The sequence below is a fragment of the Xyrauchen texanus genome, chromosome 42, assembly GCF_025860055.1.
Source record: "Xyrauchen texanus isolate HMW12.3.18 chromosome 42, RBS_HiC_50CHRs, whole genome shotgun sequence".
In the NCBI taxonomy this organism is placed as follows: domain Eukaryota; kingdom Metazoa; phylum Chordata; class Actinopteri; order Cypriniformes; family Catostomidae; genus Xyrauchen; species Xyrauchen texanus.
In genome coordinates this window covers 18,710,543-18,736,412 of record NC_068317.1, presented here as the reverse complement: position 1 = coordinate 18,736,412, position 25,870 = coordinate 18,710,543, and the positions used below count along the sequence as shown (strand labels likewise).

Below are 25,870 nucleotides of genomic sequence, written 5' to 3'. Positions count from 1 at the left end.
TCATAAAAACACTTTTTAACCACTCCACAGATTTTATATTAGCAAACTATAATTTTGGCAAGTCGTTTAGGACATCAACTTTGTGCATGAAATGAGTAATTTTTTCCAGCAATTGTTTACAGACAGATTGTTTCACCTTTAATTGACTATATCACAATTCCAGTGGGTCAGAAATGTACATACAATAAGTTAACTGTTCCTTTAAGCAGCTTGAAAAATTCCAGAAAATGATGTCAAGCCTTTAGGCATTTAGCCTATTAGCTTCTGATTGGCTAATTGGAGTCAATTGGAGGTGTACCTGTGGATGTATTTTAAAGCCTACCTTCAAACTCTGTGCCTCTTTGCTTGACATCATGTGAAAATCTAAATAAATCAGCCATGACCTCCGAAAAAAAAAATTGTGGACCTCCACAAGTCTGGTTCATCCTTGGAAGCAATTTCCAAATGCCTGAAGGTACCATGTTCATCTGTACAAACAGTAGTATGCTAGTATAAACACCGTGGGACCACGCAGCCATCATATGGCTCAGGAAGGAGACGCATTCTGTCTCCTAGAGATTAATGTAGTTTGGTGCGAAAAGTGCAAATTAATCCTAGAACAACAGCAAAGGACCTTGTGAAGATGCTGGAGAAAACAATTTGACAAGCATCCATGTCCACAGTAAAATTAGTCCTATATCGACATTACCTGAAAGGTTGCTCAGTAAATAAGAAGCCACTGCTCCAAAACTGCCATAAAAAAGCCAGACTACAGTTTGCAAGTGCACATGGGGACAAAGATCTTACTCTTTGGAGAAATATCCTCTGGTCTGATTAAACAAAAGTTGAACTGTTTGGCCATTATGACCATCGATATGTTTGGAGGAAAAAGGGTGAGGCTTGCAAGTCGAAGAACACCATTCCAACTGTGAAGCATGGGGGTGGCACATCATGTTGTGGGCGTGCTTTGCTGCAGGAGGGACTGGTGCACTTCATAAAATAGATGGCATCATGAGCAAGGAAATATATGTGGATACATTGAAGCAACATTTCAAGACATCAGCCAGGAAGTTAAATCTCAGTCGCAAATGGGTCTTCCAAATGGACAATGACCCCAAGCATTCCTCCAAAATTGTTGCAAAATGGCAATTGTTGCAAAACAAAGTCAAGGTATTGGAGTGGCCATCACAAAGCCCTGACCTCAATCCAATAGAAAATTTGTGGGCAGAACTGAAAAAGCGTGTGCTAGCAAGGAGGCCTACAAACCTGACTCAATTACAACAGTTCTGTCTGGAGGAATGGGCCAAAATTCCAGCAACTTGGAAGGCTACACAAAACGTTTGACCCAAGTTGAACAATTTAAAGGCAATGCTACCAAATACTAACCAAGTGAATGTAAACTTCTGACCCACTGGGAATGTGATGAAAGGAATAAAATTTGAAATAAATAAATCTCTCTACTATTATTCTGACATTTCGCATTCTTATAATAAAGTAGTGATCCTAACTGACCTATATTTACATTTACATTTATTCATTTGGCAGACGCTTTTATCCAAAGCGACTTAAAGAAGAGGAAAACATAAGCGAATCATTCTTAAGGAGACAGTGGTACGAAAAGTGCCATATTACAAAGTTTCACTATCATCAGAATAGTATACAAAACAGATTTAAGTGCAACAAGAAATTAACTATTTTTTTTTAGTGACCGGTTAAGTGCTTTTGGAAAAGATGTGTTTTTAGCTGTTTTTTGAAGATAGAGAGTGAGTTAGCTTCCCGGATTGAGTTGGGAAGGTAATTCCACCACCGTGGTATGATGAAACAAAGTCCGGGAAAGTGTTTTGGTGCCTCTTTGTTTTGGTACGACAAGGCGACGTTCCTTAGCCGACCGCAGGCTTCTGGTGGGAACCTAAGACAAGGAATGTTTTCTAGGATTAAGTGTCAGGAATTGTGAAAAACATATTTGGCTAAGGTGTATGTAAACTTCTGACTTCGGGGTGGTAGAAAAAAACAGATTCTCCGATCGTGATTCTTTCGCCAACGATTCTGAATCGATTCTTAAAAATTCAGAATAGATTCTGAGTTCAATTTAAACCGCAGCATTGCAGTGGCACTTAAGGGCACACAAGAGACAGAGCAAGATGTTAGAAACAAATGGTCAGATGTGCATATACTAAAGCCAAGCACACACAACAGAACTGATCGCAGACTGGATGTATTAACCACACATCCCTCATCCCAGAATGAAACTAGGATCCCAAAATTAATTCACAACTCAAGCCCATGATAACAAGTCAACAAACAACATGAAAGACTGGCTCATAAATGGATGAAACAACTGAAAATAATGATTAGACAGTGGTTTGAGAGGCATGGGTGATGTTTTTATTTTCTAATTATTTTTGTTTTCTACTTCCCAATGCTTTTCTCTCCTCTTGAGCACTCTATTTCTTTGGCTGTTGCCCATTTCCAGTTTCTCACTCGTCGGGACACAAATTAGATATCTTGAGCAGCAACCCGGTATTTGTGTCACTTTACTGATACCTGTGGTGTGGAAAGGAGAAGCTGACATCTGCATTCTCACTGAAGCAGATATCTCATGTAGTTGTGGTTATTGTTATAGGCTAGGGATTGATTAATTCTAATCTATGAATAATGTAATAATATTTAGCAACACCCTAGAAACTACCCAGAACAATCTAGCAACCACATAGCACTTAAACCACTCATAACACCTAAGCAACCACACAACAATGCCTATAAACCACCCAGAACAAAATAGCAACACCCTAGAAACCACCCAAAACAACCTAGCTACCCCAAAGCAAAGCACTAACCACCACTCAGAACACAAAATTAATCACCTACCAATGCCCTCGAAACCACTCAGAACAACATGGCAACCCCATAACACAAAAACCACTCTGAACACCAAAGCAACCACCTAGCAATGCCCTTGAAACCACACTGAACAACCTAGCAACCACATAGTTCTAAAAACCAATCAGAATACCAAAGCAACCGCATAACACTAAAATTAACCTCAAAGCAACCACCTAGAAACGCCCTCGAAACCACCCAGAACAACATAGCAACAACATAGCGATAAAAACCACTCTGAACACCAAAGCAACCACCTAGCAATGCCCTAGAAACCACACAGGACAATCTAGCAACCACATGGCTCTAAAAAACATTCTGAACACCAAAGCAACCACCTAGCAATGCCCTCAAAACCACCTAGAACAATCTAGCAACTACAGAGTAACACCATAGAGAACACACAGAACAACCTAGCAATCACATAGTAATGCACTAAGAAACAATTCTTCAGGAAATGTTCAAACTAAGTTCACATTAACATTTACAGAATGTTCTCAGCATGTAATTTCTACAAAAAAAAAAAAAATCCCTGTTATAACCTTTATAATATGGATTCTGTCTTGATTCAATAATTACTACATAACTGTTACAAGTGTAAAATCATAGTAAATTAATATGGGATCTTTTTCAAACAATAAAAGATGACTGTGGTGGCTGACACCAAGTTATCATAGGTTTATTGTAATGGCAAGTAATAGCATATAGTAACTTGTGATAATTATGTTGGCAGAAACAGCGGTTACAATTATATATTTTTTTGTAAGCAAAATCTTTTGTCTACATCAAAGCCTTATTGTATGTTCAAATGGTCCAGTATCAGCATAGAAAGATACATCAGCCTATAGGATGCTCATCTTATCTAGCTCTCCAGGTGCATTATGTTTGTTTTGGATGACTGAGGCTTTCATGTCCTTCTGTATGCTCATCATGCTGTTATCACTGTTTGTTCTTCTCTCTTAACGGACACACATCACAGGGAAAGCAGGTAATGGCAGTTTGTTCCTGTAGTAACATTGGAATTGATTGCATTAGTTAGTGTTGCTTAAACCAGATACTGATTCCTTAATACTGCTTTGTGTCATGGCTAAATTAGCTGTTGTATATTAGACAGTATTGAGAGTAAGATCGATCGTTGGATCTATCGATCTATTGATCGATCGCCCAGCCCTAAATAAGAGCAGCTAAATTGTCTTTTGTTTTCAGCTAAATACAAATGAGTAAGTATTTCCTGGCTGCAACTGTCTTCTCTGAGAGATGAAACTACAGTATGTCTCTGAAATGAGGAAGTTACCTGATGGCTCATGTTACAGTGATGGCTGTCCACTGAATCTTTTACAGTGTTTCTGATGTGTAATCAGACCCCTTTGACTGCAAGCCAGGCTTCCACATACCCAAACCGTCTGCTTGTTTTGCTTGCACCAACTTCAGATCAGTTACCCTGTGTATTCAGGTCACACTGCTCTTCTCAGAGTACCCACAGTGCTGTTTTGTGATATGAGTCAGCTGAGGCCAAAGACTTTATTAGAGAAGTGTTATGTTGGGAAATTTGTATAGGGAGCCAAGCCAAAGAAGAATGTCCATACACCAACACGTATATCACTCAGCCTGGACTCCAATAAATCAATTAATAATGCTGTCCCTGCTCCCTGGAACTGTTGGGGCTTGTGGTTTTTCACAAACTAGTCTCATCTTGTCTTCTGCTCTCTCTGAAATTATACAACAGCAATTTCTGGTCCTCTAATTTGATTGGACTTGCAGTGTTCCAAGAGTGCTGATATTTAGATATTTGTCACTGTTTGTATCACTCTGCTTGTCTGTGTTTGCGGGGTTCCAGACAAGTTGTCAATCTCTTTGTTGTTTAGTTACATGCAATGGTTGATTCTGTTTTTGCTTCTTTGGAACTATTTTCAGAAGTAGACCAAAAATACACAAAATAACTGTGGCTGTCAATGGATTAAACATTTTTAATTGAATGAATTACATGATTTGCCATTTATTTAATCAAATTGATCACATATATAAATAGTTGCTTAGGCCCTCAAATTAAAATAATAAAATTTATAATGGTTAAATAATTATAATAGATATATTCAAATAATTTTAATATAATATATTATAAATATAATAACTCTGATCATTAAAATGCATACATTATTGTGGCAGACGGCATACGAGTAAAGCATTGAGAAGACAATACAAAAAGTGGTTTTAGACGTCAATAAGTTGTTCATTTCCATATTATTTAGCAAAAGCCTATCATTGGCCTACACAGCAATCAATTTTGCAGTAATTCATCAAATAAGTTTATACATCTATTATAAGAGCTTGGCTAAGGATGTATCAGTGTACACATTCATCAAACTGAATCTTTTAGAGCATCTCTCTGGATGCATTGTGTCATAAGCACAGTGTTTTTAGGTTGCTGTGTCAATCCCTGCATTGAGAATTTCGTTCCATCCAGCTGTGTTTGAACACATGAATGCATTCTCATCTTGTGCTATCACTAGTGTCAAGCAAGCCTGAGTGTGGATTGTTATAACGCTTTGCCTATACAGATGGAGTATCGCTTACTGCCACCTGCTGAAAACAGGTGGTACTTTAAGGTTGAATTGCTCCGATGGTACTAATATTCCATGTCATGATCCGGGACATGAGTAATTGCATTATATTTTTATTTATTTAATTAATCACACTGAATTCTTTTGTTAAATCAACCTCCTAAAAATAACTGCCCATATTATGACTAAAATGTAAATATCTTGACATTAACTTCTTGATCATAGAAATGCTGTATAAAAGAATATCACACTTGGAATTTTTTCAGTCCCATTACTTCAACGTTCAATCTCGCTCTCTATCCATTAGGCCAAGAAAAGCCTTTAGAGCAGGAGAACAATGAGTCGAAGCACCCGGAAACAATTAACCGATATGGCAGCATAAACTCCTTGGACTCCACCGCCTCATCTGGCATCGGGAGCTACAGCACACAGATGTCAGGAACAGACAACCCTGAACAGTTTGAGGTCCTCAAACAACAGAAGGAGATCATAGAGCAAGGCATTGACCTGTAAGCCATCAAGCTGGAATCAGAAGCATCTATATACCCTGAAAACCCTGATAAGTTGACTCTACTCAATTGATTAAGTAAACTTCCCTCAACTGAATTGAGTAATGGTGTCTCCAGAACTTGTGCAATTATGTTTAATAAACTTGGTGTTCGTAGAAAATGCACTTAACTATTTAAATTAATGTAACTAGATGCAAGTAGACTAACTCAGATTTGCCATTTAAATGTTGTTGTTTAAACTTAATACTTTTTAATTGAATGGACTCAAATTTAGGTCATACAAAAACACAGCTTAAATAATGAAGAATATAACTGATTCTAGGTCAACCAAATATTAAATAAACATATTTCTCCATAGAAATACATATGTTCCTGTACTGATGTACAACTGATGTTGCACATTTACAAGGAGAACTGAGAAAGTGTTAACAAAGTCCAGATTAACCAAAGAGGACACAGATCACTCAATGGTGACATCAGACTTAACAACTATTTGTAACAAAACAACATAAATAACACTACAAAAGAGCTAAACCTCTATAAACTCTTAATAACTATTTCAATTCCCCATAGGTTCCCTTTAACCAAGGAAACAAAATTAAATAATTCAAGTGCAGGTTATTGTGGGTATTCCCATAGCCTCAATTTTGTACTCAATAGTTTGAGTTATTAACACTTTCAGTTACTAACAAAATCACAAGTCTCTGGATTTTTAAGAAAAATAAGTTCAAGGAACTTGTTTTTTTACAGTAATGACAATATTATTGGGGTTTACTGTGTAGCACTCTGCACCATACACACTGTTAAAGGCACAGTTCACCCAATAATACAAATTCTGACATCTACTTACCTTAATGTTGTTCTGGATACCTTAATGCTCAGGTTCAACAAAAAACCAAAGAGGGGCATTCAGTACCTGCAGGAGCAAGGCATGCTGGGAACCACGCCAGAAGACATTGCCCAGTTTTTACACCAGGAGGAGAGGCTTGACTCTGTAAGACATACCACCATTGTTTACCTTCCAGATACAGTGCTTTCCCCTTACCTTGTACATTTCGTGTACTCTGTGGATGAAATATGCAACATCTGGTCCGAGAGGTTTCACATAAAAGCAGTATACTGTACATATTAAACTCTAAATGCAGCTGGAGGATTTTTCTGAAGAACAAAAATGATTAAAAATTGAGAAGCTTCACCCAAATGTTGCCAAACCTCCACTTAGAGATGATTTGGTCCTTCATTGTGATTAATTGACAGCTCATTTGCTCACTCATCAGGCCTCAAAAGACTGCAGCTGTAATGGGGATAGAGAGCTCCTTATATCTGCCCTAAAATTAGAGTTCTTCATCACAACAGCTGTTAGACTGCTTGAATGACTTCAGCCAAGATGTGCATGAAATACTGTAATATTAAAACTGAAAAGATATGGGATTTCAGTGATGCACACTGAATAGATAAATCTACATTCTAGTATAAGGGAGTGTAAGATGCACCAGTGGGTAAGCATTGGGTAAACTGCACAAAACTGCAAAATAAATGGACAATATGTCCATATATTTAGAAATTCCCAGCTTCCTGTGATTGAGACATGCACATGAAAACAAAAACCTCAACATACATGTCAAAGTAAATTTTCTATGATGTGGCATAAATGAAATTTACGTCAATGCAAAACAATCCAGTTAAAAAAAATATATACATTTTGCATGTTGGTGAATTGCCAATGTGCAAAGCCATGTAAATGATTTGGCTAAAGATTAGCCATGAAATATGAAGTGAAGCATTTTCCTAAAATTGTAGCTGTGGGGTAAACGTGTCTGATACTTCAGGGGGAAAATGTGCCGGTAGCTCCACTAGTAATGATGGTACGCTTTGTCTCCAAGTGCGGGAAATACTGTTAATACTTGTTACTTCTACTTCTGTTTTTGGAAATACGAATAATGTGCAGCACAATAATACTTTGGAATGACATAGTGCTTTAGATACATATTTTTTCTTGTTTATGTTAATATTTTTCTTTGAAATGTAAATCATTCACATATTCCACAATAATTCAACATTTCCCTTCATGTGACTCATTTGACCCCTAATCTGGGGCGAGTTGTGTCACTGGACCACTTTTTTATATTTCTGTGGCCAAATGTTATAGATGCATTATTCAAAACAGATAGTCTGAAAATAATTAGGCTATTAGTTTTAATTCTGCCTATTTCTCCTTACCTAGAGGACAGCTTTTAGTAAAAGTTGCACAGCTTAGCCCACTCTCCTCTACTGCTTCTCTATCAATGTGGCTATACGATGTAGCTTTGAGCTTGTTTTTCTGTGATTGGAGTTATGAACTTTGGTGTTTTTGCTATTTATTTCCATTCCTACCTACACAATCAATATCCGAGTCATTTGTCCTTTTGTTTTCAACCTGACAGATCCAGGTAGGAGAGTTTCTTGGGGACAACGATCGCATCAATAAAGAGGTTATGTATGCTTACGTCGACCAAATGGACTTCCAGGGCAAAGACTTTGTACCAGCGTTACGAATGTTTCTTGAGGGTTTCCGACTGCCAGGAGAGGCCCAGAAAATCGATCGACTAATGGAAAAATTTGCTGCTAGATATTTAGAATGCAACCAAGGGTGAGTGCTGCACTTCCCGGCTGTCGAAACAGATTAACCTACAGTGTTAATTATGCTGCAAACTTAACTAGACCTAATTTGTCCTCTTTTTATCTCTCTCTCCTCAGGCAAACACTGTTTGCGAGTGCAGACACAGCGTACGTCCTGGCGTATTCAATCATCATGTTGACTACAGATCTTCACAGTCCGCAGGTTAGTGCTCTAACTCGAATTCTGTTCTGAATTGGTGGATTTTTAAAGCAATAGTTCACCCAAAATTGAAAATTCTCTGATCATTTACTCACCCTAATGTCATCCCAGATGTGTATGACTTTTTCTTCTGCAGAACACAAATTAAGATTTTTAGAAGAATATATCAGCTCTGTTGGTCCATACAATGCAAGTGAATGGGGCCAGAATTTTTGAAGTTTATAAAACTTTTACAGCATAAATGTAATCCATACTTCTTTATGTATTTAAATACATATCTTCTGAAGCAATATGGTAGGTGTGGGTGAGAAATAGGGATGCACCGATTCCACATTTCTCTTCCGATTCCGATATCTGAAATCTTAGTATCGGCCGATACCGCTCCCGCTCCGATACCAGTGTTGTTTTTTAAACACAGCCTTTTGTGATTCATAGAGCTATGGCACATCTTCAAGTGGCTTTGAATAAAATGCACGAGTCTTAGGAACTACTTTATTTGTGTTAGTATGGTTCTTTTATGTCATTTTTGGAGCTTGACAGTAACGTACATGACTAACACACAGTAACAGGGCTCATCAGACCGATATCTGATCCATTTAAAAACGTCAGTATCGGATCGGTGCATCCCTAGTGATAGGGATCGATATTTAAGTCCTTTTTTACTATAAACCCACTTGCATTGTATGGACCTACATAGCTGAGCTATTCCTCTAAAAATCTTAATTTGTGTTGTACAGAAAAAATAAATGATACACATCTGGGATGGCCAATAATTTTCGTTTTTGGATTAACTATTCTTTAAGTGGCTCTTACCATACAATGACAATTATTAAAAGACCACAGGCTGAACAACATGAGGTTGAGTAAATAAAGACAGTCTTCTTTAAATTTTTGTGTGAACTTTGTCTTTAACTGAAAACTTTTCAAATGAAGAATGCTTTTTCTTATCAGTCCTGATTCTACATCTACAGCTGGAAACATCTGTTTAGCATTCAGTCTTGAGGTGTGAGTGGAATAGCAAAATCTAGGTGATGGATGTTTCTGACAAAACAACAGAAAACAAGAGTTCATCCTATCAGGAGCACTTCTGATCTGTCCATTTTTTTTTTATCTCTGCACAGGTGAAGAATAAAATGACAAAAGAGCAATACATCAAGATGAACAGAGGGATCAATGACAGTAAAGATTTACCGGAGGAGTATCTGTCAGCCATTTATGATGAAATTGCAGGGAAAAAAATATCCATGAAGGAGACAAAGGAATTAACTCTCAAATCAAACAAGCAAAGTGAGTACTTGGCACACAGAAAAGCAGCAACATCTTTCATAAGTACTTTTTTTTAAATAATTAAACATAACCAAATATGTTTTATAATATGTAATCAAAATATCTAGGTCTTTACGATATAGAATATTTACAATATACAGTACTGTGCAAAGGTTTTAGGCACTTGTGAAAAATGTTGCATAGTGAGGATGTTTTTAAAAATAAATGACATAAATAGTTTTCATTTATCACTTAATGTCATACAAAGTCCAGTATACATAAAAAGGTTAAATCAATATTTGTTGTGACCACATTTGCCTTTAAAACAGCACCAATTCTCCTAACTACACCTGGACACAGTTTTTTTTGTTGTTGGCAGACACAATGATTTTTATGTTGTTGTTTTATTTATTTTTAGTTTGGCTATTACTTTTTCTATTAGATGAGTTTTGCAATCATTGCAAAGTATCTTGCGAATTGAAAGAATGAGAGCGTAATACAGATGTCTTAATAATGTATTTTATAGATGTTTTAAAAGTGAATCTAATTGGCTAAAATGGCTGTTTGGTCACCATGATGCTTGCTCTTGCACGAAAAAAATAAAACTTTAAGCCATTTTAGAGCAAATACATAAATTCTAAGGTATATAGCAAATAAAATCAAAAGATTGAAAAATATCAAGAGATAACCTTCTGCTGTTTCATTAAATCTAGTCGAATTGCTATAGTTAGTTTTTCTTGGAATTAGACAATAATTGTACAATTGTTTTGTCTTTTTACTTGTGTTTACTTTGTGACTCTGGATCAGGTGTGGCCAGTGAGAAGCAGAGGAGGCTTCTGTATAATGTTGAGATGGAGCAGATGGCAAAGACAGCCAAGGCACTTATGGAGGCAGTGAGCCACGTCCAGGCTCCCTTTACCAGCGCCACCCACCTCGAGCACGTCAGACCCATGTTTAAGGTATACTTATGCATATGCTCATACATTCTGTTTGGCTGTAAGTACTGATCCCATATTTTCAGTATTATTATTATCTTGATCTCTCGTGTATTTGTAACCCATAAAGCTGGCATGGACACCGTTCTTGGCTGCGTTCAGTGTGGGCCTGCAGGACTGTGATGATACTGAGGTGGCCTCTCTGTGCCTGGAGGGGATCCGCTTTGCAATCAGGATAGCATGCATCTTCAGCATTCAGGTAATTTCACACACCGGATATAACCAGATATCTGTTAAGTACTCAGGTAGACAAATCACCTAAATTCGCTTTACGGTTACAGTTCACCCAAAAATTGTAATTCTGTCATCGTGTACTCACCCTCCTGTTGTTCCATGGAAAACAAAAAGGAGATGGGTAGAATGACATTCTCAGTCACTGTTCACTTTCATTGTATGGAAAAAGATGAAAGTGAATCTTGACTGAGACGTACATTCTTCCTGACATCTGCTTTTGTGTTCCATGGAACGAAGCAAAGTTATATGGGTTTGGAACAACATGAGGAGTGATGAGTAAATGATTGCAGAATTTTCATTTTTGGTGAACATTCCCTTTAACACACAGAAACAGTTCAGGGTACATCCTGACATTCATGCTGGTGGCAGATCTAAAAGGTTGTTTTGCTGTTTTTGGTTTGTTCCAGTTGGAGCGAGACGCATATGTACAGGCCCTGGCACGCTTCACACTGTTAACGGCCAGCTCTGGCATCACAGAAATGAAGCAGAAGAACATAGACACTATCAAGACCCTTATCACGGTGGCCCACACTGATGGAAATTATTTAGGAAACTCCTGGCATGAGGTGAGCTCTGCATCAAACAGGGTTATTATAGTTGTACATTTGGAATTTATGAATGTTTTTTTATTTGTTCTTTCAATTTAATTTTCACTTTATAAATGTGTTATCATTTATTATTTTATTGTTAGTTTTATTTCTTTCATTGCTTTATAGTTTCAGTTCAGTTTTAGTTTTTCAGTATAGTTAGCTGTAATATTTTATGGCAGCAAAAGTGAATGCATTATTTGATATCATTTAAATATGTTTAGCACCGTTAAATATCTCAGGGCCATCTAGTGTTATCACTATTTTATTAATTACTTTAGTCATTAAAGTGAAAATGTATTCGTTTACTTTCAGTTTTTTTCTTCATTTAAAGGGACAGTGCACCCAAAAATGTTTATTCAGTCATCATTTACTCATCCTCATGTTGTCCCAAACCCACATGACTTTCTATCTACAGTGGAACACTAAAGGAGATGTTAAGTAGAATGTTTGCCTCGCCATTCACTTTCATTGTATGGAAAGATGCAGTGAAAGTGAACTGTGACTTGGTAGGTGTTATAATTTGATGTACTCTGTAGATCCTGAAGTGCATAAGTCAGCTCGAGTTGGCCCAGCTCATCGGGACCGGAGTCAAGGCTCGGTACATATCAGGAACCATCCGGGGAAAGGAAGGCTTCATCACCAGCACCAAGGAACAAACATCTGACGAGTATCTGGGCTTAGGTCAGTCATTCCTAGCTCACAGCAGCACTATCAACACTGCAGCTTTTCTTTTGGCATTACATCATCAAATGTGTCTGATCTCAAGCTTCAAGATATTGTTAATTAATCAGCTTGATTTAAGGAAATCCAGTATGACCAGTGAGAGTGAATGAGTTTTCATAAATATCCAGTTTTGATTTTTCTCACCATAGGAGGGAATGTTGATCGTAAACAGATCGCAAGCATACAGGAGTCTATCGGCGAGACCAGCTCACAAAGTGTGGTAGTCGCTGTGGACAGGTATGGTGGCTATTGTTCATTTTAATATCGGGATCCTCATAATGTTACAACTACTAAATATGTCCCTGTTATGTTACTAACACTCATATTCTTCTTTGCAGGATATTCACGGGCTCTACCAGACTTGATGGAAATGCCATTGGTAAGAACCAGATTTCCTTAAAGTGATAGTTTACCCCAAAATGAAAATGATGTCATCATTTATTCACCCTCTTATTGTTAAACATTTTTTATGTTGAATTTCAAGCAACTCTCATTGCCCGATGCTGTGTCTTGCAGTGGACTTTGTGCGATGGCTGTGTGCAATTTCAATGGACGAACTGGCCTCTCCTACACACCCTCGAATGTTCAGTTTGCAGAAGATTGTGGAGATTTCATACTACAATATGGGTCGCATCAGGCTTCAGTGGTCCAGGATATGGGAGGTTATAGGCGATCATTTCAACAAGGTGAGTTTATATTGCCTCCAAATTAGTAATGGAAATCCATCCATTTCTCTGTGGTTTTGTAAGATATCAGAGAAATCCAATGAGGCTTTTGAATATCAGTTTGCCTGTTGGAGGGCATATCTAATAGATTGAAGACTGGCCAAAAAGGAAAACGCAGCAATCATTGCTCTAATGTTCTCCGTCTCTCTATCCATCTTGGCTCAGGTCGGCTGTAATCCCAATGAGGATGTTGCTATTTTCGCTGTAGATTCTCTCAGGCAGCTGTCCATGAAATTTTTGGAAAAGGGAGAGTTGGCCAATTTCAGGTTCCAGAAGGATTTCCTGAGGCCCTTTGAGCACATAATGAAAAAGAACAGGTGAGTATTTCAACTTGCACACCAAAGAAAGTGAAATACATGCTGCCAGGACTTTCTTCAAATCGGGGTACCTGCGGGTCCTTAAAAAGTCTTAAATACCTTAAATTTCAACAAGTCTTACATTTAGTTTGCTGAGGTCTTACATTTTGGGGCGTGAATAAAGGAGACACTTAAAACAGCAGAGTCATCATCTCTCTCTCTCTCTCTCTCTCTCTCTCTCTCTCTTTCTGTTCTCTCTCTCTATTCTCTCTCTGGTACATCCAATATTTAGCAGCTGACTCTTGAGCTTAGTGTGAGCATGCGCAGGGAAGCGCATTTTTACTGAACTTACAACGTTACACATGTATAAACCTGTTAATCAGAAATGCAATTGGTGTTTGTGGCAGGGCAGAGGGCGGGGCCGGGTTGTGATTATACACACCCGGTCCCTTATCAGGCTAATCAAGCCTCCGAGAGGGATAAAGGCCGATGGCAGATAGTAGTGCGACGGTAGTGCGAGGAGAGAGAGATCGTTCAAACGATCTCTCTCTCCTCGCACTACCTTCTGCCACAGTGTTATTTTGTATCTCTGTAAGCAAGCAATACACACTATCGCTCCTGCTTCTAATCAACAAAGCTGTCAACGTTGCAATTTGCTAAAAATTTAAATATATACAAAACAATAATTAGATAAATATTATAATATTAATAATATACATAGTATGAAAATATATTATCGATATTTAAAATTTTATATATAATCTGTTTTCAATATACATCATAACTAATTATGCAGCACAGTTCTGTTTCATAATTTAAACTGTTAACATTTTCAATACATATCTTCAACTTTAAACGTCCATTTTTAAGGCAACTGACAAGTTTTGACTTTTACTTGAGATATATCACACAAAAATGAAAATTGCCATCACTTACCTTCATGCTGTTGCAAACCTGTATGACTTTCTTATTTCAGTAGATATTATAGATAAAGGAGATATTAGGGAGTTTCAGTCACCATTCACTTTCATTGAATTAAAAAAAAAGATGTAGTGACAGTGAATGGTGACCAAGACTAAACGATTTGCTTAACATTTCCTTTTTTGTTCCACGGCAGAGAAAAATTCATACAGACTCGAGGGTGAGCAGTGATGACAGAAATTTCATTTTTAAATGAACTGCCCTTTAACTACCTGTAAGTATTTGTTAAAGGTGCCTGCCAAGAAAAAATATATACCTTATTCACAGCAGTGCCATCTTTTGACGAGAATGACAACAAGGCTGTGAGGGATAGACATACATTCAGTCTCTTCAATGAACTGCACTGCAGTTTAAAGTGTTTTGGATCATTCCATAGACAAAACATTGGAAAAAATATATTTTCAAAGTCACTCAGTAGACAATAAAACTCCAGACAGCATGAGTGCTGGAAAATCAGATGTGAGCTAGGAGCTTTTTACAGCTTTATACTGTGCATGCCATTGAAGAGATGGTAAGTCTATCCCTCACAGCTTAATTTCCATTCCCATTAAAAATCAAACATGGCGCTACTGTGACTAAGGTCTATACATATGCAGTAAGTGGTGGCAGAAAGCCCACTGGCTGTTAGATTTGACAGATTAGATGATTAAACGAAAGTATGACACAAAACCATCATAAATACAAATATAGTCTTAGTGATACAATTACTATAATGAAATGTGTTAATAACAAAAATGTAATCATGTTCGCTATAAATGTTTGCTGCAAAGTTGTGGGTTGAAATGATCTCCTTGGTCCAATCAGCTCTTTTGATGGCTTAAACCCACAGCAGTCAAGTAGAGCCCTCAGATAAGTTTTCAACAACTTAATCTGATAAAAGTTTACTTTTTGCACATGGTTTTTGCCACCACATCCGTGTTGGATGTAAACGGTGACGTTGCCAAAGCACTGGCCTATTGCGTCACGTCATGCTTTAAAGCAAGTGACTAAAGAGAAGGGTCACAATATAGGCTACATACTATCGGCTACGTGCATTCTTAATGATTCTTTTAGAGTTTTAATGTTGTATTATTTTAAAAAGGAAAACACATAAATGCACAATAAAATTAAATATAAAAAAAAAACATGTCCAGCGACATCCAAGTAGCCTCATTGGTTTTGTATTTACCAGCTATTGAATTATTATGAACTATTGAAGTGGCCTTACATTTTTCTTTTATTTAGCCTTAAAAAGTTTTGAATTTAATTCCTTTCAACCTGCAGAAACCCTGTCAAATGTAGCGTGCCACTGAATAGAAATTAATTTCATGGTTTGATGGACAACTATGCGAGCCTTGCATTAGAGGTTTGTGTTGGACATAATATCTGTTGTTTTGCTTGGCCTAAATGTCACCCCTTGAAGGGCTCTGTTCTGTGTTTAGGAGACTGAAATGCCAGCCTTCATGCTTTTCAAAATCATTTTAATATCACGTTTAGTACATATGGTACTATAGTAGTTTTTATACACAATATGGGATAGTTTACACAAAAATTTAAATTTTGTCATAATTTTCTCTCCCATATGTTGTTCTAAATCTGTATGACACTGAACACAAAAAATGTTAGCCACAGTTTTCATTTATCACTTAATGTCATACAAAGTCCAGTAAACAAAAATGTTAAATCAATATTTGGTGTGACCACATTTGCCTTTAAAACAGCACCAATTCTCCTAACTACACCTGGACACAGTTTTTCTTGATTGTTGGCAGAGAGGATGTTCCAAGCTTCTTGGAGAATTCACCACAGTTATTCTATTTATTTAGGCTGTCTCGATTGCTACTGTCTCTTCATGTAATCCCAGACTGACATGATGTTCAGGGGCTGTGTGGAGGCAATGACATCTGTTGCAGGGCTCCCTGTTCTTCTATTATAATCTTTTCTATTTGCAAAAGTAATGTTTGGGAGTCTAACATTTATATTTCCTACTGACACTAAAGATGAAGATATAATAAAACATCTTAAGACAAATGCTTTTGTGAAACATTAAGACTTTTGCACAGCACTGTATGTATACAAAATATATTGTCCCCTTAAATAGCTTCAATCTAATTTGTTACTTTTTGTTAGTAAGCTGACTTAATAACTAAGCTACCTTTTCAAAAGAGTACATTGTCTGTAGCCTAATATTTAAAAATAAGCAGTTGGCTAGCTACATTTTCAAAGTTAAATCTCTGACACTGGAAGGAACAGACAGATTGTAGAAAGTTGTTTTAGCTCTTATAGACCCTGCAGTGTTCATTAGACTTAGTAAGTGAACACACACACACATAAACAGTGTCAAAAGCCATCATGACTAAAAGCTATGACTGAAAAATGAACTTTGCTGCTTTATTCACATGTTACTGTTCTGTTTGCAGATCTCCTACCATCAGAGACATGGTGGTCCGCTGTATAGCTCAGATGGTCAACTCTCAGGCTGGGAATATTAGATCAGGATGGAAGAACATTTTCTCTGTGTTTCATCTTGCTGCCTCTGATCAGGATGAGAGTATAGTGGAGCTGGCCTTCCAGACAACTGGACACATAGTCAGTAAGTGCCTGGTTTTTTAAATTTTCTTGGCTGATTTTGAGAAACTTCTGCTGCATTCAGGTGATTTAAACATAGAAAGCATGTGCAGAGTTCTACACATGCAGCTTATGTGCAGGCCTGGATATAAGATAAATGTGATAGATTCATGTTTTAGTAATAAATAATTAGTTTTTTTTAGTAGGGATGAAATTATGAAATTATTTGGGCCTATACCGATACTTCGCCACTTTGATTTGTCATAAGATCAATGTCTTGCTCAAGATTTATGCTTTAAAAATTTACAAAGAGGTACAAAATCTATATTTATTGTACTAAAAATGTATAATATCATTGAACGTTGATTGGATCTGTTGAACACATGGCACAGCAAAATTTTAAAGAGAGCCACAACAAAAGATAAATAAAAGATTTAAAAAAAAAACTAAATATCATATCATGATGATTGATTTGAAAATGTTATACTTCTCAAATTTCTTTGCACTTTTGTTTTTGCAGTTTAAAACAACAGAACTCGCAATTTACATGTAGCCTATGTACTGTATATAATAAAACATCACAAAAAAAAGCTAAACTAAATGGTACATTTATCGGCAGATAATTAAAAATACCAGATATCTGCCTTGACCACTAGTCATAATGTAGTTTTACTCACATGACCAATTTTCAACTCTTAGAATTAAACAGGCTGTTTTTGCTTCTGTCATTTTAAGGAGCTGTTCACACAGAACATTTCCTTGCACTAAAACAGCTAGATATAGCACCACGAATAGAACAATTAGAAAATCACGTTTACATACAATTGAAAAACAATGCAGACGGATGCAAAAATGTTTTTGGCATGAACAGCCCCTGAGATGTTCGACGTAAATTACCTCTGGTATGATTGGCTCATTTCTTTGCATGGGAAATGAGTAACAACTCCCCCACCAAGTTGCTGAATACGAAGTAGGTGTTGATAAAAAAAATTGTGAGCGGTGACTGTGTCCGCGGTTATGACATTATAACCATGGATATTCCTGTTATGCCCATTTTTGCAGCTTAATTTTGATAAAATGTCTAGATGAACGTTTATCTACAAGAGGAAACAGGAGTAAATTAACAGAGTACATCTTTTTTTTTATGCTGTTTGTAAAAAAACCACACTATCAACCAGTTTTTTCTCTTCTCTCCTTCACAGCGAATGTATTTGAGAAGCATTTCCCTGCTACCATTGACTCCTTCCAAGACGCTGTCAAATGTCTCTCTGAGTTCGCATGTAACGCTTCCTTCCCCGACACCAGTATGGAGGCCATCCGTCTGATCCGCCACTGTGCCAAATATGTCTCTGACCGACCTCAGGTCAGTGCTAATGAGTACACACTTCATAACAACTGAAATATGATCTGACCTCAGGTCAGGCTTTAGAAAGACATGCACTAAATTGATTACAATTGAGGAGACCACAGGGCAGTTTTAACGAGGAAACTCATGAAGCCTTAATTAGCAGATGCCTTAATGAGCAAAACCTACTGCCTTTACTAAATTGATGGAAAATGTAAACAGTCTGTTTTGTGCTGTCTGTGAAGAGTTACTGTCGGTGAGCTGCGTGTATGCTTGTAAATGCTTTAGTGGAAGCCCATGGCAGACCCTCAGTGTATTTCATTGAAGACGCAGCACATGAGTGTTGCCAGATTGAGGCAAAACCTCACCGCATCTTTAAATATGCCTTAAAGACCCAGTGAAATTGCTTGACGAGTGCAGTATTCTTTTTGTATTGACATATTTCCAGTTGAAACAGGAAGTTGTGGTGGGACATATCAAAGGGTTTGTCTCATTTTTAAAATAGCCAGTGACCTTAAGTGGACGTCAAAGACGTGAACCATTTTCAACTAGCTATTGCTAGTCAGAGGCAGGTGGGAGGGGTATTTTCATTTTAGAGAGCATGTGAGTGGGCAAAAATATGTGTTATGCAAGATGAGTCATCAATATTTTAAGTCACTATGGTAAATTTGAAATGTTTCTCTGCCTAAAGTGAATTTTGTCAACATTTTGGAGTATACCAGCATATAGGCGGCCTAAAAACTAACAAACATGGATTAAAAGGGTAAATGTGGCTCTCTTGGGCCAAGGTGAATGTTTGTGTTGTGGATTGGCAGGCATTTAAAGACTACACCAGTGATGATATGAATGTTGCACCAGAGGACCGTGTCTGGGTGAGAGGCTGGTTCCCCATCCTCTTCGAGCTGTTATGTATCATAAACAGGTGTAAACTGGACGTCCGAACCAGGTGAGAGCCAGAACCACAATACAGCCAAAAAAGGTTTAAATGTTCTAGCATGAGAGCTAATGTGTTCCATGCTCCCATGATGGTCTATTAATTATGATCTTTAAAACTTACCTGTATTTGGACACTTAAAATTTATGAATGTCATTGTTATATACGCGGATCAGCCACAACATTAAAAACATTTGCCTAATATAGTGTAGGTCCCCCTCGTGCCGCCAAAACAGCGTCAACCCTCATCTTAGGATAGCATTCTGAGATTATAGTCTTCTCACCAATCTTCTGGCACCTATATACATTTTCAGGATGTACCAATCAAATCAGCTGCACATCCTAGCACAGAAACTGATGGTGTGGAGCAGTGCATGCTTATTCATTACGTGCTACGCGTGTCCAGGGCATAATAAACATCCACTGCCATTGGCGCCATATTATTTTGTCACGTAACTAGGTGCATCAAAAGTTTAACCATTTACTGACAGCCCAGAGTGTTCTGAGCTGAGATCATTTGGTTTAAATAAGATTAAATTACTCAGTATATAGCGAAGACCAAACATAAAGTCTGCAAAGGAGGATGTGGGGTTGCATGAGGTTAACCCTCTGGGGTCGACTGACGCGCCGGCACGTCCTGCTGGATATTTTCGTCATTTCGTCAAAATACTCTGTCATTTTTGGGTATACAGATAAGTGTAAGACATCATTAGAGACTATAAAGGGTCTTCTTTTATTTGTGTACACTCACAATAACAACAAAATCTTGTGCTTTTTTAAAATAAAGAAATATAAAACAGTGATGAGCTTTCAGCTGTCTCTGTGTGCATATTTGCGAGCATATTTCAGAAACACGTCACAAAAATGAACTGAAACTCCGCGAATACTTATCAGACAAACATGAAACATATGTCTAAAGAAAGCTTAAAATGTCTTCTTTTAAATAAAACTATTCCAATTTAAAACAAACATTCTCCTGCAATGCAATCTGTTTGAAACAAAGCGATGTACAGTTTTTACTAGGCTATCGAATTATCTGTAATGTGATCCCACCCACCAGCAGAGCGCGCCATTCATACGATAATGTGCTGAGACGATCAACGCTAATGAACACGCCCCCCGACTCTGAGGTTGTAAACATTTTTCATTCATTTTTCTGTGCGTTTGCAATGATAAGCGGGCGAGAAAGCTACAGGATATTATGGAAGATTTAACATTTTCCTCAGAAGAAAAGCGGGACTCCGATGAACGTTTGTATTTTGAAGAGAGACTTGATCCAGCGGAGGATACAATTTCAGACGAGTAAGTCAATTCGTTTTCGTTAGTTGACATGCTATTTTATATATACATGTAAATTGTGTGCTGTATGATATAAATATTATATGTAATATGATATAAAAATAATATGTTTAGATTATAATTTATCTAGTGTTTAAAATGCCTCATTATCATCATCAACAAAGCTTGTGCTTGCAAATATGTGTTCAGGTTATAATGAGTAAAATGCACTTTAAATATGCCCATATTAGAAAATCATCATATTATAATGATTTCTGAAGGATCATATGACACTGAAGACTGCAGTAATGATACTGAAAATTCAGCTTTGATCACAAATTGCATTTTACAATATATTTAAACAGAAAACTGTTCTTTTACATTGTAAAAAGAATTCAGAATAGCAATGTTTTTTCTGTATTTTTGATCAAACAAATCCAGTCTTGGTGAGCAGAAGAGACTTCTTTTAACGGTAGTGTAGGTCTAAAATTAAGTAAAGTCTTTATGTAAAGAAAATATATAGTCAGATTACTTCTTTTAACTTAAAACTTGATTTGGATCATTAAGTTTCCTCACATTCATTCTCAATTCCTCATTGATAGGCCCAGGGGAGGGTATTTGTACAGGGGTTAATTGACCTCCATATTACCGCATATTACCTATCAACACTAAAAGTGTCTTACAAAAGTTAAATTACTATATTGTTTTGTTTGAATGAGTGATCAGGATGGTTTTCACATCATTTTGTAGCATAAACTCTAAGCACAAGAGAGTATGTGTTATATGGCCTTATTTCAGTGACTTAATTAGTTTTTTTGGTATAATTAGAAAATAGTAGTTTTTTCAAAAACCATGCATAAACATTATTTTCTCAAAAATACAAACCTGTACATGCATGTTGCTCACATATTATTGTAGCCTAGTTTGTGCTGAATACAGTGTTATCAGACTTTAGCCATTAATATGTTTTTAAGCAACTGAAAAAAGCACAAATGTCAATGCATGTAAAAATTTCTCCAGGGCCCAAAACACCCTCAAACCCCAGAGGGTTAATAAGCCAACAACGTGTGTGGTCATGTTAATGCATTAAGCTTTTCTTAATTGGTTGAAGGTCATAAATGGCGTAAGAATAAACTGATCGATACAGGTTGATTTTTGCCTTTTACATGATTTTTGTTGCATGTAAACCTCATAACCGCCATTCTAACGGGCTTATGCAATATGCACAAATGTTGTGTGCATTCCTCTTCACGGTCTGATGTCAAAAGCAGAGAATAACGTGATTATTTCAAATGTCATGTGAACGCAGATTTCTTGCTTTGTCTAATTTTTTAAATAAGCTGATTTTTGGGAGTATTCAGTATATTGGTATGCATGTTAACTAGCTCAATTGTGTGTTTGTTTGTCAGGGGTCTGACGGTGATGTTTGAGGTGATGAAGACGTACGGTCACACCTACGAGAAACACTGGTGGCAGGATCTGTTCCGTATCGTATTCAGAATCTTCGACAACATGAAGCTTCCTGAGCAACAGACAGAGGCAAGTCAACGTCGCCACTGAAAACTCTTATGATTACAGGAAATAAGGTGAAATAATCTGATGATCTCCACAAATGTTGAACTAGGATGGATCATTTTTCACTGGAGGAAATGCAAAATCTTAGAATGTTTCACCAGCATTAAAATTGCTTGGATAGAGGACTTCTCTTTTGAATTCAAACATAATCAGATAGGCCCGCTGCAGTATTGTGAACCAGGATGGATTACTAAAGCTAATGTTCTGTTTTGTCTCATCCCACAGAAAGCAGAATGGATGACCACTACCTGTAATCATGCACTTTATGCAATCTGTGATGTTTTCACTCAGTACTTTGAATCTCTCAGTGATGTTCTGTTAGATGATATCCTCTCTCAGCTCTACTGGTGTGTGCAGCAAGGTGAGTGTACCTGGATTAAACATATGTAATATTATAATAGTAATATTATGCATTAGACTGAAAGCTTGAAGATCCAAAAAGCAAAGGTTCTTATTTACTATATATAGCCAATTCATTGAAATGCATATGTACAAAGTCTTCAGGTCATGATGTCACTCTGTGCATCCTTTCTTCCCACAGATAATGAGCAGTTAGCCAGATCAGGCACTAATTGCCTTGAAAACGTGGTCATACTTAATGGTGAGAAGTTTAATCCTGAGACCTGGGACAAAACCTGCAACTGTATGCTAGATATCTTCAAAACCACCATCCCACATATGTGAGTGTTGAATCTTAGGGATAGTGCACCCAGAAATAAATTGCATGTCCTCATATAGGTTCCAAACCAATATGACGACTTCTGTGAAACACAAATGGTGATTTTTACTCTTTTCCATATTTTGAAAGGGAAAAGGGACAGGTGCTCCCTCAAGCTTCATAATAACAAAAAAGCACCATAAAAGTGGTCCATATGATTTGTACACTGTATTCCAAGCCTTCTGAAGCCATACGATAGCTTTGTTTGTGGAACAGACAGAATTTGTACATATTAGTCTGTTCATATTAGTTTGTATGGCAAAATACTTGCATCATGAACCACTTTTATGATACATTTATGGTGTTTTGGATTGAATTGATGGTTTGCATTATTAATTTCCATAATAAATTCATCTTTTGTTGTTTACAGGCTGTTGACATGGAGACCGGCTGGTACGGAGGGAGATCATGTGACTCAACTGGACTCAGATAAACAGCTGGTATTCAGATAAGATTTCAACACCATGCTAAATGTGGAAGTGGTGTTTACTTAAGTGCTTTCATGGAGGGTCTTCTCATCCAGACACTCTTCTTGCAATAAGTGCTGTTTGAGTTCCTTTAATGTGATAATGTTATTAAGTACTTGTCTGGTGCTTACAGGACTCTATTTCTCAGAAGTCTGTGGATATTCAGACGCGATCAGATGACCAGCAGTCTGTGAGCAGTATGGAGAAGTCTTTGGCTGACAACCGAAGACAGAGTCAGTTCAGTGTGGCTTTAGGTATGGATCAGGGTTGACAGACGTCCGCATTAGGTTCATTAAATCTTTTTTACCCTTTTTGGTTGATTACGTGTATTTTTTTGGGATTAACAAAAGTTAACAAACTTACCTTAGCTTGTTTAATTAGTAAGTGATAATATACAGTACATTCTGCTGGTCATTATAAAATAAAATCCAATAGGATGATCAGGACCTGACATGAAGCAGAGGGGTTTTGTATCACCCTGAAGTAGTTTATTTTGCGATAATGACCAGTTAACTGTAAATTGTCCACTTATTACACTGCATTTATTTATTTTTTATTTATAAAAAATTTTCTCCCCAATTTGTAATGCCCAATTCCCAATGTGCTCTAAGTCCTTGTGGTAGCGTAGTGACTCGCCTCAATCTAGGTAGTGGAGGACGAATCTCAGTTGCCTCCACGTCTGAGACCGTCAATCTGCGCATCTTATCACGTGGCTTGTTGAGCGCATTACGTGAGACATAGCTTGTGTGGAGGCTTCATGCTATTCTCCAACTCGAAACGTGCCCCACCGAGAGCGAGAACCACACATTATAGTGACCATGAGGAGGTTACCTCATGTGACTCTAACCTCCCTAGCAACTGGGCTAATTTGTTTTCCTAGGAGACTTGGCTGGAGTCACTCAGCATGCCCTGGATTCGAACTTGCGACTCTAGGGGTGGTAGTCAGCGTCTTTACTCGCTGACCTACCTAGGCCCATTACACTGCATTTATTGAGATATATACACATATATATATATATATATATATACACTCACCTAAAGGATTATTAGGAACACCATACTAATACTGTGTTTGACCCCCTTTCGCCTTCAGAACTGCCTTAATTCTACGTGGCATTGATTCAACAAGGTGCTGAAAGCATTCTTTAGAAATGTTGGCCCATATTGATAGGATAGCATCTTGCAGTTGATGGAGATTTGTGGGATGCACATCCAGGGCACGAAGCTCCTGTTCCATCACATCCCAAAGATGCTCTATTGGGTTGAGATCTGGTGACTGTGGGGGCCATTTTAGTACAGTGAACTCATTGTCATGTTCAAGAAACCAATTTGAAATGATTCGAGCTTTATGACATGGTGCATTATCCTGCTGGAAGTAGCCATCAGAGGATGCATACCTCGGTTGTAACGAGTGGTTATTTCAGGCAAAGTTGCTCTTCTATCAGCTTGAATCAGTCGGCCCATTCTCCTCTGACCTCTAGCATCAACAAGGCATTTTCGCCCACAGGACTGCCGCATACTGGATGTTTTTCCCTTTTCACACCATTCTTTGTAAACCCTAGAAATGGTTGTGCGTGAAAATCCCAGTAACTGAGCAGATTGTGAAATACTCAGACCGGCCCGTCTGGCACCAACAACCATGCTACGCTCAAAATTGCTTAAATCACCTTTCTTTCCCATTCTGACATTCAGTTTGGAGTTCAGGAGATTGTCTTGACCAGGAACACACCCCTAAATGCATTGAAACAACTGCCATGTGATTGGTTGATTAGATAATTGCATTAATGAGAAATTGAACAGGTGTTCCTAATAATCCTTTAGGTGAGTGTATATACACTGTCTGGCAAAATAAATGTTGCATACACTAATTGGACCTCGTTGGAATCCTTTAGCTTTGATTATGGTGTGCATTCTTTGTGGCACTGTTTCAACAACATTATGCAATTTCACAACATTTATTTCCATCCAGAGTTGCATTTATTTTTGTCCGAGATCTTGTATTGATGAGTGGAGAGTCCAACTACTCCGTAAAGTCTTCTTCAGCACATCCCAAAGACTTTCAATGGGGTTAAGATCAGGACCCTGTGGTGGCCATTTCTGATGCTCCCTGAACCACTCTTTCACAATTTGAGCCTGATAAATATTGGCATTGTCATTTTTGAATATGCCTGTGTTGCCAGGGAATGGTGGGATAATCTGGTCATTCAGGTAGTAAGCTGACTTCATTTTATTGCTACATAACTTTGCTGAGCCTAGACCTGACTAACTGAAGGAACCCCAGATCATAACACTGCCTTGAATCCAAACTGTGACTTTTTTGGCCAGCAGTGTATACAGTATGCACATTAAGTAAAATTTATTTTTTTTGCTTTCATGTAGATTAGCTTCAAGCTTCCACTAAGAAACTTTGTAGGATATCGGTTTCTTGGGACTACAGTTAGTTGGGCTA

The 25,870-nt window shown here is 37.5% G+C and overlaps 1 protein-coding gene across 3 annotated transcripts in view; it reads left to right on the top strand.

Moving 5' to 3' along the window:
* The window catches only part of LOC127635084 (brefeldin A-inhibited guanine nucleotide-exchange protein 1-like), an 84,874-nt gene that overhangs the window by 49,729 nt on the left and 9,275 nt on the right, over positions 1 to 25,870 (top strand). For all 3 annotated transcript variants that reach the window (XM_052114863.1, XM_052114862.1, XM_052114861.1), the window contains 21 exons: positions 5,728 to 5,929; positions 6,812 to 6,923; positions 8,353 to 8,558; positions 8,666 to 8,750; positions 9,869 to 10,034; positions 10,821 to 10,972; positions 11,079 to 11,207; positions 11,650 to 11,808; positions 12,369 to 12,513; positions 12,705 to 12,792; positions 12,894 to 12,934; positions 13,072 to 13,241; positions 13,446 to 13,597; positions 16,957 to 17,129; positions 18,307 to 18,467; positions 19,265 to 19,395; positions 22,071 to 22,200; positions 22,462 to 22,597; positions 22,778 to 22,916; positions 23,325 to 23,394; positions 23,555 to 23,675. In XM_052114863.1, the coding sequence (XP_051970823.1) occupies positions 5,728 to 5,929; positions 6,812 to 6,923; positions 8,353 to 8,558; positions 8,666 to 8,750; positions 9,869 to 10,034; positions 10,821 to 10,972; positions 11,079 to 11,207; positions 11,650 to 11,808; positions 12,369 to 12,513; positions 12,705 to 12,792; positions 12,894 to 12,934; positions 13,072 to 13,241; positions 13,446 to 13,597; positions 16,957 to 17,129; positions 18,307 to 18,467; positions 19,265 to 19,395; positions 22,071 to 22,200; positions 22,462 to 22,597; positions 22,778 to 22,916; positions 23,325 to 23,394; positions 23,555 to 23,675 (2,868 nt within the window). The remainder of the gene's footprint in view (positions 1 to 5,727; positions 5,930 to 6,811; positions 6,924 to 8,352; positions 8,559 to 8,665; positions 8,751 to 9,868; positions 10,035 to 10,820; positions 10,973 to 11,078; positions 11,208 to 11,649; positions 11,809 to 12,368; positions 12,514 to 12,704; positions 12,793 to 12,893; positions 12,935 to 13,071; positions 13,242 to 13,445; positions 13,598 to 16,956; positions 17,130 to 18,306; positions 18,468 to 19,264; positions 19,396 to 22,070; positions 22,201 to 22,461; positions 22,598 to 22,777; positions 22,917 to 23,324; positions 23,395 to 23,554; positions 23,676 to 25,870) is intronic.